The following is a 12,241-nucleotide window of genomic DNA, read 5'->3' as shown; positions in this document are numbered from 1 at the left end:
AAGAATCGTGTTTTTCGGAGATGAAATGGATTTTAATAATATATATTTTAAGAACGCGAAGTATTAGTGCTGTGTTTTGGAAAAATAACCTACTTTTTTAGAAGGAATTTTTTATTAAAAATACTGAAATGTAATCATAAAGCCATCAGTTTTATAAAAAAAATAAAGTTATTTTTATTAAGATATTTAATTTTAATGTTAACCTGTTTTTAAAAAAAATCTCATATTAAATATTTTTTAATGAAGTTTTTCTATTTAAAAAGATGCATTTTTACGGCTCTATAAATATGTTATATATATTTAAGTTTTCCTATTTCTAGTACACAAATACTGTCTCATTTGATTAAAATGTAAAATTTCTTTAAAACTTATGCATTGGCAGAAAAACTGGAATGTTACTATGTTCGTTACTTAAATATCTAGTGTAAAAAATACTAACTAGCTCCAGTTAATTTTTACCAGTTAACGACATCCCAAGTTGATGTAGGACAAATCTTTTCAAGACTTTGTGCTAAATTTTCGAAATATTTTTTCGTTAAAATTTAACTTTCAATTTTTACTGTATTTTTATCTCAACTCTAGAGCCGTGTTGATGCATAGTAAAATGTAAAGAATCTCGTTTCAAAAACTTCCATCTAAATAATTATTATAAATGTGTGTAATTTATTGCTGCGAAACACGCACCTGAAAATGGTAAAAAGTATACCAATTTCCAAACTTAACTGTAAGATATAGAACATTATATATATATATATATATATATAATTTTACACCAAGCTTATACTGCGTAAAAATTTTCTTGTGGTATATATGATTTTAATACTAACATTTACCTGTTTTTAATACCTGTTACCTTCCTAACAAAATACCTAAATATAAAACTATTTCATTACAAGCATAAATATACATCTTAAATTTAATATTGTATTCTAGAGCACATGGGCAATCGTTAATTTATTAGATTCATGTTTATAACAAATTAACTTTCCAAGCCCGTTTAAACGTTTTGGGCAAATTATACAAGAGAAATAAGTTCTTTTCAAAATGAACTAGATCTTAATAGGTAAACATAGACGTTGTCAGTAATCAAACAAAGAAAAGGGTAAAACATCGTGAATGAATGCACTATGTATTTTCACTTGTGCTTCAGTCACGTTGTTTTTTTTTAATATTTTAGTATTTACAGTACTATTAGAAGTTTAACTTCGTACATTTTGCTGGTTTCAGAGATTCAGAGCTTTCTACAAATTAATTGAATAGTAAAGAAAATAGACCCGTTCTGTATTATTAATAGTCTGAAAACAACAGAATTTTATAAATCAAAATGCCTTAACTAGCTGCAAAACTAAAGCAGAATAACTTTGGCCATGAATTATTCACAAACAAAATTACTTCAAATTCAGCAACCGAAGCTATAAAACAGTCTTTATCTACTTTCTTTCATAAATTAAAACGTGAATTTTCTTTTCATTCTAATCGGATGCTTATTTATAAATGTCTACAGCAACTCCTCTTCCACGCTATTGAACGAAGAAACATAAAAATTATCGCAAAATAACTAACATTCGCGAGTATCGTGAAAGGCTTATCATTAGCGATTAATATGGTTCATTTACAAGTCATCAATTAAACTTTTTTCTCTCAATTTTTCATCGTTCTTACCAGCTTTCTTGAGCATAAACGTCAGATACAGCTGACACCTTTATCAGCATCCAGGATTTTTCCAAGCTGTTATTTATAACAAAAGATGATGTGTTCTCCGGAACGACCCGTTACAAAAGCTTAGCAATGTACGCATAAAAAAGTTCTTTGTATCTTTAAAAATGAAGATTGAGATTTTGAGCGTCTTTACACGGCGCCATAACATTTTTTATTAAAATCTTCCATTGATTTTTCCTTTCTCTGCAATATAGAAGTGATATTTAGTTTGAATTCTTGAAACAAGAAAATAAATGATAGAGATAAAGTTAAACTTATACCTCTCAGAAATGAATTTAAAATACCAATTTTGTGTCGTACAAGAATGCTTTTAAAAGTACCAGAAATATTTTAAATTACTCTGCTAAACATAATGTTCATTTTCCCGTAACAATATATAACGATATTCTTATAAATTAGCGAATGGTCTAATAAAACTAAGCAATTGACTTTTACTCCTTGGATTACAACTGCCAATTGTGAGCCAGAGGTTTAATGCAGGTTCAGGTGTGAACACGGAAACTATAACAAGAATAAAATTTTTGCAACTTTTTATTCAATAAAATAAGAGTTTTGGGGCTTTTTTCCTGCTTTTATAAGTAAGTTATAAAAAATATGTATAATTCGATGGAATCAAAGACATTGAAAAACAGTTTATAAATTATAAATTAAATATTTTATATTCGCCGTAAAAAAAGGGGATTATAACCCATGATCTGTCAACCACTGAGGATATGTAATATCAGTACTGTGGTGGGTGTTAGCAGGGTGCTGAATTCAAATCCACCAACCATAGCTAACATTCGAACCTAGATTCGGAGGCGACAGCTCTATAATCTGAGCCACCGCATTAATTATTTTAAATTTTGAAAGTAATTCACTGTAATTAAACTTCAAAAATTATTTATTTGAAACAGCAATAAAAATTGAAATTAATAATAGCACAAACCAAGACGTATTCATACATGCATAAAAATTTTGAATAAATTATTAAAAGTACTTTTTTAACGATATAATTACACATTTTATAATTATTCCAATTGAGAAAGTTATAGCCATAGAAATGCATGTTTCTCAAAACTCTTACTTAAAGAACATTAAGTAACAAAAGCATTTTAGCCGCTGCATCAAGGTTATATACATATTTTTTTTCACATCTTTGTTTCAATGGTGGAATAAAATCCACCAAGCATATTTCCTCTAAAAAACGAGCCATTAAAAACTTAAAATGACGTATGAATAATTGATTAAGATAGCTCTCTTTCTTACCCTAGTATTATCAGATAAACCAAACATATTTTATCATTAAAGTATTACTAATTCATCAATCTCAGATGGGTGGGAATCTGATCTTTAATTGATATTAAATTGCAATGAGACACTAAAAAACTTATTAAAAGAACGGCTTTGTTCTAAAAATAGAATGGGAGCTGAAGTTCGCTGAAGCTAATTGTTGGTTAGTGACAAGACATTTCTCTGTTGACTGGCTGTCTGATTAAGAATTGATTGCTTGTTGAATAAATAATTGGAAATACTAATGGAATTGGAGGTTTATAAGGGGATCTAATTTCTATCATTTCTAAGCATTAAAAGTAAATAAATTAACTATAAAAAATTCTTCAGTAATTACTATGATTGTCAAGTATACTGAAATGCTATAATTGTATATTTTAACAGTTAATAATATATTTCAGTATATATAATTTCAGTACACGTAAAGAGATTTTCTATTGATTTACTGATTAAGTTGTAAAAGTATACATGATTGTTTACAAATTCATGGAAGCAACAGACCACAAATTCTGTTTGCAATTTTCTAATTAATTATTAGAAATAATTAAAAATAGAACTAATAATACAAATAATGAACAATTTAGAAATAATTATAGAAATATTATTAATTAAATAAGTATTAATTATAACATTACATAATTATTTATTTGTTATTATAGAAATAAATAACAATTTAATTAATTCAAATCCATAACATTTGGAAGTTTATATTTTCATTCAAAATGAAGACAAATTACTTAAAATCGCATTCGTAAAAAAATTATTAATTTTATTGAAATCAATATAGATTTGTATTTACATTTCTTGTATAAAGTATTTTGTATTGAGGAAAACTTTCAATGTACCTCTCTTTCGTAAAGGCACCACTGACATATTTTTCGTCTGTCGCTTAATTTAAAAGTACGCAAGACTTCGTTATCAACCTTTCATAAAATACTTTAAAAACTTCAATATATTTAAATTTTTAAAATTCAATAATTTTTATAAAGTCATTAAAGCTTATTTAATTTATGTTTCGTAGAGAATTTAATATTGAAAACGTAAATAAGTCATAAATTATTTTATTCAGATACGTTCATATATTTCTTAAAACTATTCAGGTGACTTTTAATTTCTATTTTCTTATATGAACATTAAATATAATATTGCACATCCAAGCATTGAAGCTTATTTCCTGGTATAATTTTTAAGTTTTGCTATTTTCTTGTAGATGGAGAAGAATTTGATAAATTTAAATTTTTATTAAAAGTCAAATTTCACATTGTGCGCCCCAAATGCAGTAAAAACAAAATATTTTTAACTGTTAAATAATAAGGTTTCAACATTGATTATGTTACGTAAATGATGAATACATGTTATAAGTGCACATTTTAAAATGAAGTAAAATGAGTGCAATTATTAAAGTGTATACTAAATAAAAATTGAAAAGACAGGATAATATTTATATTTAGCCAGTAATTATCAAATTATGATAAATTTTTCAGTTCTTGTTTTTATATTATCACATGACTTATATTTTTAGAGACCCAACTTATTATTATCTATTGTCATGAGTTTCATACTAAAAATTCTGTACTCTTTTCAAATATGTTTTAAAATATTTAAAAATCGCAGCAATGCAGTACAAGAATGAAAAAGTAACTTCATACAGTTCAAATGAAAAGAAAGATATGTGTCTTCATCAAAATTTAAAAAAATAAATACTAAATATCTATTTCGTTGAACAAAAAAAAACAATTACTTTCCATATTTTTAAGTGCTGATTAGTATATAATTTTATTTTACAATAAGGAAAAAAAAATGTAAAAATAAATGTCGGATTTTCTCCATTAATATTGAAACGAAATAATGGCTTTTTTCAAACCTTGTAATTCTTGAAATAACGATTCCCCTATTTGAATTCAGAAACTGATTCTCATTATTTCTATATCTTTTTATTATCCGATTTTCTCTCTCCAGTAAAAATCAATTTCCACTCTTTCTAAGTTCCATAAAATAAATTTTTATAACTACGTTTGAGTATGTGTTAATGCATTTTACCATTTTATTCACAAAAAAAAATATTTTATAGGTAATGAAAATCAGTCCATTAAAAAGTTTAAAGTAGTTTAAAAAAAGGAAATATAGTTTGCATTTAGAAATCTTTTAATACTCTCTTTCAATGTTTATAAAAAATGAATAAAAAAATAATAACTCATTTGCTTCATCAGAAAATTGTCTTAGTATAGGTTTTTAAGCTTAGTTTTTATGTCATAATATGTTTATTTTTTTACAAATTTTATAAAACAGAATGATCGATTTTTATTACTTTTTTTAAACAGCATCATTATTAATAAAAAATGTTTTTTTTTATACTTTTTTTTTATGCTTTATTATGGAAGGAGATCAGAAGATGCATTGAATTAAACTCTCTTACTGCAAGCGCAACTTTAATTTGCTTATTTTTTTGAACTTTATGATTGATTTTTAAACTAAAATTACGTGAGAAGATAGTTCAATTTTTACTTTGCAATTATCATACTTAAAATTTCTTTCTAACCCATTATTAATGCAAAAAATAAGTTAGACATAAGAACTTTACCATAAATTTAAAAATTGATACTTTTAAGGGAACTTTTTAATGAAAAATGCTATACGTTTAGAGAATTTTGTTTAATTCAAGACTTTTAATAAGTGGTGAAAATTAAATTTACGTAAATAATAATTTGGGATTTTCTAAACTAATATATCTAAGAGCAAACTATGAAAACTAAGTGTCTAATAACAAATCAAATATAAGTGTTTACAATTTAGCTACTTTTAAAATCAATAAATATATTTACTTTACGAATATATCTCTTTCTTTCAAAATTTAATTAAATTTTTTTGAAGTATAGCATGACACAGTTAAATAAATGCTTCTTTTGTGTTCAACACTTTGTTTTTTTTCCTTTTTTGAATATATATTTTATTCAATTCCGTTTTATTTACATCAGAAGTGATTAAATAATATAAATATTTATCGTAGTATACAAAGACAGAATATTTTGTTTGAAAAGTACTACTTTCTGGTAGCTGTATGCATTTAAGTTTATCTGTTATCGCTCTTTAGTGATTTATAGTAGCTGAACGATTTATAGTAACTGTTACTTTTTGAATTACAAATAAAATCTTTGTATATATATTATAATAACAATTGTTTCATTCTTTTATTTATTGGAATTTGTAAAATTGCAATTCAATAAAATTATTTTAGTCATTGATTAAAACCCATTATGTATAAATATGAGAACGATTAAAAACGAATTAAATATAAAATATTTTTATCGTACTCTGCGATAAAAGTCTAGAGAAAATTACGGTAAAATGTTCTGGCACTAAGAGTACAAATACTGTTATTTCAAATTTCTTTTTATCTATTTAAGTTTTTACTATAATAGTCTACGGTTTTCACAATTCATATATTTATCAAATCTCTTACCTCAAAGTTCATAGCTCTTTTTGTTTGCTCTTAGCGCTTCTAACTATACATTTCTGCTCCCTTATCTCACAGTGTTCATGGTTTTAAAAATCAAATTTAATACGCTAAAAAAATTATGCAAGAAGTAATATTGGATAAAAAGTACTTGAATGACTGCATTTAAAAGTAAGATTTCCATTGAAAGTTTCCTTACTTTTTATATAAAGTAATAACGTTTATTTTTCTTACAGTAGGCGTCCATCATAATTGGTACAATTTAACACTATATATTAAATAATATGTTATTTCATATTTCAAATGGCCACAATGGAATTATTATTGCAATTTGTTAGCCCTTAGTTTTACTAATAATGCATTTTTAATCCTAATAAAACTTGCATGCTAATAAATTTTCAATATTTGATAAAGCGAAAAATGCATTTCTTTTCCAGGGAATAGCTATTTAATAATAATTCCTCCACTTTCAATATGGAAGTAGAAAGATTTAAGTGTTTTTAAAAAGTAACGTTTCAAAAGAACTATAATAAGTGTGGAAAAATTTATATTGTTTATTTATATTATTTTTTTTAAATTTTTGTCACTGGAATCAAAATTGAAAATAAAGAAATTTGATTTTACAGTAAGTACTCTATAATTAAATCACATTGCTAAAAAAGCATTTAGTACTATGTGAATCAAAGTAATTTAATGTTAAAGCTGAATGCGAGTTGTATTTAGTAAATGTAATAAATTACTAATGCTGGCTTTTACTTATATTTGAAACAAATTTAAATAATTTCTCACTGCACCTTTAGAAACTGTGGTGTAATTATTTCAATTTAATAAAAAAATCGATCATTCATATACACTCTGAAAAGTGCCATTAAAAATCACCAATAATTGATAACGCTTATCCCAAATCAAATGCATTTACTCCAAGAGGCCGGAATTTGTTCTTTTTTTAATGTTCCTTAGCTTTGGAGAATGGAAAAATAAATACAAGAAGGATTTCATTTGAGCTAAATGTGATGTAATCGATGAGAAAACACTCCAGCTACACATTATGAGTTATTTCACTTAATTATCCATATTATTACTAAATATAGGAACATTTTTAATTTTGGATCTATGATCGTGGAAATCTAATTCTAATAAAGCTTAGCTGCTGACTGTAGAACCTACGGGAGTACAAGTTCAGAGACGATTATGTGTCAAGCAAATTCAATTGTTTTAATGGATTGATTTGACAAATTGATCACGTGAACTGTTATAAATGGCACGGGTTTTTGGTTGTATAATTAAAAGTATTTTTGTTCTCATGGGAAGATTAACGTAAATCTGTCAATTCTATGCAATAATTTTGTAGAATTTAATTTTTATTTTCTTTGGTTATGTAGCTGCTGACTGCAGAACTTACGGGAGTACAAGTTCAGAGACGATTATGTGTCAAGCAAACTCAATTGTTTTAATGGATTGATATGACAAATTGATCACGTGAACTGTTATAAATGGCACGGGTTTTTGGTTGTATAATTAAAAGTATTTTTGTTCTCATGGGAAGATTAACGTAAATCTGTCAATTCTATACAATAATTTTGTAGAATTTAATTTTTATTTTCTTTGGTTATGTAAAGCCTAGTTCGAATTCAGATTTATATTATCCCTGTTCCGTGTGTATGTTTGATAAACAAACTAATTTCATTTTAAGAACTATTGTGTATAATAAGCTGACCAGCGTCCTCCTAAAACAAAAGATCTGGTAGCAAAACTTCTAAAAAAGCATTCCGAAACTCACCTCGTTACCTTTCTAATTATTTAAAAGAAATATTTCTAATTTGCATATCTCTGCTAAGGATTTATGTTCTTAGAATATAAAATTAAAAAAAGGTAATGCAATGAGTTTTCAAAAATCTGCATAGAAATTTTAGTACATTTCATTTAGAAATTTACATTTAATCCTAAAAACATTTCATCAATAATAATATTTATATTCGCATTCGAGAGGAAATCAAATTCTCTAAATAGATGATGATTCTTAACTTGCTAATTCTTTAGTGTAGATATTCAAGATTATAAAAGTCCATTGCAATTGTGTAGCTTTTTTGCTTTCAGTCAGCATTGAGTATTTACCTCTTATGCAATCATTTTAAACATAACTATATATTTTTATTTTTAAAAAATAAGCAAATAATATATATAATTCTATGATCGGATGAGGCAGCTTCACTAATTTTTCTTAAATTAACTTTGATAATTTTTTAGACTAACGACCACGAGGAGTCTTTTAATTTACCACGGTTTGGCCGATCTTTTCGTGTGTCTTTATTTTTGAAGAAAGCTTTTTAAGCACATTTTCCCCGATAGTTCATTGTTTTAAAATTAAAGTTCATTTTACCATCCATTTAATTTTAATAGGATTCTTGGAAATATATAAGTGTACAGGAAAGTTCACTTTGGAAATGTGATTATAAAAAAAAAAATAATTAATCTTGTGATGTTACATTTTCTGTACTATTCCATTATTTCTTAATATGTTTTCAAAAACTGAATCACTTAAAAACTTCTCCATAATTCCAACTTCATCGATGATTTTCCATAGATTCTACAGATATTTTTAATAAATAATGCCAAATGTTATCAATAAATGGTATAAAAAATTATAAATAAATGATATTAAGCGTTATAAATAAATAATAGCAAGTGTTTTCAGCCAGTGATATAATATGTCTTAAATGATATGTTTTAAGTAAATCTCTTTTTATTCTGGAACTGAGAGATACAAAATGTGATTACAGTTTAATTTCAAGTAAACTGAAGAACTTGATCATGCATCTGATTCACAAAAGTTAGAAAATAGTAACTATTTTTTTAAAATTTATTTAGATAATATGTCAATAATTTCTTATTTTTTCCTTTCAATTTTAAACGTAATTATATAAACCTAAGTCGTCTTTCCTAAATATATTTATCCTATAACGTTATTTCTCTTTCAGGTCGAGAGCACATTGTTTCGGGCTTCATTGGTGACTCAGCAGTGTTGCCGTGTGAAGTGGACTTACCCTCGTGTGGAAAAGTGTACTTCATTACTTGGACAAAGAACGTTTCCAATGAGTGGAAAAGAGAATATCTGTATAGTGATGGTGTTGCCCGCGCAATGGGTGATTTTTCTGGGCCAGAAAGGGCAACATTTTCTCTCAATGACCATTCCGCTCACTTGAAACTGCATGGTCTGACCGTTCTTGATGAAGGAACGTATAAGTGTGACGTCACTTACGTCAGAGGAAAGTGCCCTTCTTTATCCTTTACGAGACTCTATACTCTGAGTAAGTGTTGTTCAAGGACTATCTATTTCCAGTTTTTTTCCCGAAGATTTTGGTTTAGTATTTACTTTTTTTCAACAGGATACCTTGCTCAAAAATTTCCTAGATAAGGGCTTTTGGGTCCAACCCCCGTCTAAGCTTATGTTGTATTTATACTGTTTGTTTGGTTTAAAATTTGTTGGAAAATGTGTAAAATAGTACGCTGTTATAAATTTCTCGGATAAAATGATTAAATAGAAATTTATTTAATTTTTATTTTACCATATAAATACAAAACAGTCAAATAACCATAAATAGGATATTATTCGAACTGTTAACTGTGAGAAAAATCGTTAATTAATTGATTTAATCTAATACAGTTAAGCAACCAGAGTTTTATCATGCGCTAACTAGGCCCACATATTGACATAACTTAGTTCCTTGCGGTTGAGTACATATTATAGCCGAGAGTGCTAATCCGTCAATTCCATGACCGACGGAACGAGTGTTCGATTCCCAGAATTGACTCAAAAATATTCTTCCATTCCCTTCAACTCATAGTTTCCAATGTTTAACAATTCTCAATTTGTGACCCTGTACTATTAAAATACCATACTCTCCTTCGCGCACAGATGGCAGCACCATAACGCAAAAGACTCTAGCATTCCTCATCTCTTGCTATAGGTGAATGAACCAGATAAACTATTTAAACGACGTCTCACTGTTCATCTGATGAAAAACAAACCAGCCATAACCTAACTCCAATACCCATTATCAAGAGAAAAGCCTAGCTCTAATGTCAAGCTAAATTTCTTTTTTACGGTTTTGAAACCATGCTAGCTGTAAATGGTTAAGAAACTGCTTAGTTTTGTATTCATAGTTTTTCAACCATACCAGTTGTAAATGGCTTCAAAACCATCAAGTTAAAAATGCTCTTTACCGTAAACTTGGTTAATTGGATGGAAAGACTGCTGTAGATTGTTTTACCATAACTTTAGATTGAAAATTCTAACACTGTAGTGCTTGGCTAGAAACTAAATTGTTGGCTCTATCAAATTGAATATTATAATCCCCATCCTCTATGCAGCATAATTAAAAAATTCTGCAGATGATCATCATTGGTTTTTTTTTATCTCGCTAAACTCAAATTCATTTAAAATTAATTTCATGGCTGGAAATTTATTGTCACTTAGTCACGAAATTCAGCTAATTTAGTCACATATAATAGATTACTAATGAGTTACTTCGAATGAGAGCTAGCACAGAGTAAAGCTAAGCACATTAGTAATATTCTCATCTTTAGATTAAAATTGTGAATACTGTCCCATTTTCTGTTTTCAAATAAGAAAATGCGAAAATCGAGTTAAAAAATAAGATAGGGGCATGCTAAAGATAGAATACATAGAATTGAAAATTGCTAGGAGTTTTTTAATGTTAAAAAAATATTCAATATGGGATTAAATTGTCCCACCGTGAAACTACAAGGGTTGATTTAAATGCTTTTTTTGTTATATTTTTGGTAACAACACTGTTTCTGTGATTTCTGCTACAACAAGACTTATATTGTATTTTAATGAAACTTTTAATGCATACCTTAAAAATCTTGATACTACCTCACTATCGTAAGGTTAGTAAAAAAAAATCTAAACCAAAAATTTCGAAAAAAATCTTGCGTTAAGACCTGGAGATTGGAATATTTCAAATTAAAGTTAACTTCAAAATTAACAATTCATGCTGGTGAAAAAACTTTTCCTCTGATTTTTGTTAAACAGTACAGTTTTTGACATCCTATTACTGTAGGACCTATAATAAGTTAAAGAATCATTAAGTACTATATATTTATTCTTACAGTCCTGATTAACATCTTTAAACATCAAATAATGTAATATTCTACCGTAAAATTAGTAAAAAAAATTGAACTGAAATGTAAAAATAAGTCATATACTGAAATCTGAATTCCAATTAAGTTAATTTTTGACATTGAAAAAGGTCTGTCTATTGAAACTAATACAATAATTTATGCTTTTTGACTCAAAATGACAATGACGCTCTTTCAAATTGATTTATAATTAAAATTACCGGTTTACATACATATTTTTAATTAAAAAATTAATTAGCTCGAAAATTCCTCTTTTTCGTTACTTTCAACCGATCCCGTTTTCTAACTACTTAACTATACACTTCACCATCATGTGTATTTTAATATCATTGTATTTTGAAAATCAAAAAATAATTCACAATATTTTTTTTTAAATTTCTGGTTACTCCACATCTTTTTTAATTATTTATATGATACATGATTTACAAGATACATACATACAACGTAATGTGTATCTTAAGATATAAAAATTTAAATGTACTTAATTCATCAATTTAAATGTACTTAATTCATCGTTCAACTTTTGTGTTTTGCCTTTTAAAATTATATGCATTAAAATGATATAAAAACGTGTATTCTTTATTTTTGCTATTACTAAATAAAATAATAAAAAGTAGTTAATTAAAATTAGTT

The 12,241-nt window shown here is 26.6% G+C and overlaps 1 protein-coding gene across 1 annotated transcript in view; it reads left to right on the top strand.

Annotated features, from left to right (window-relative positions):
- The window catches only part of LOC107449150 (hemicentin-1), a 252,775-nt gene that overhangs the window by 87,364 nt on the left and 153,170 nt on the right, over positions 1 to 12,241 (top strand). The window contains exon 2 of the mRNA XM_087150194.1: positions 9,424 to 9,753. Within this exon, the coding sequence (XP_087006320.1) occupies positions 9,424 to 9,753 (330 nt within the window). The remainder of the gene's footprint in view (positions 1 to 9,423; positions 9,754 to 12,241) is intronic.

The sequence above is a fragment of the Parasteatoda tepidariorum genome, chromosome 8 (assembly GCF_982258835.1).
Source record: "Parasteatoda tepidariorum strain Cologne lab strain chromosome 8, Ptep-v5.0, whole genome shotgun sequence".
In the NCBI taxonomy this organism is placed as follows: Eukaryota; Metazoa; Arthropoda; class Arachnida; order Araneae; family Theridiidae; genus Parasteatoda; species Parasteatoda tepidariorum.
The sequence above is the reverse complement of the archived record's forward strand: the minus strand, read 5'-3'. Positions and strand labels throughout refer to the sequence as shown.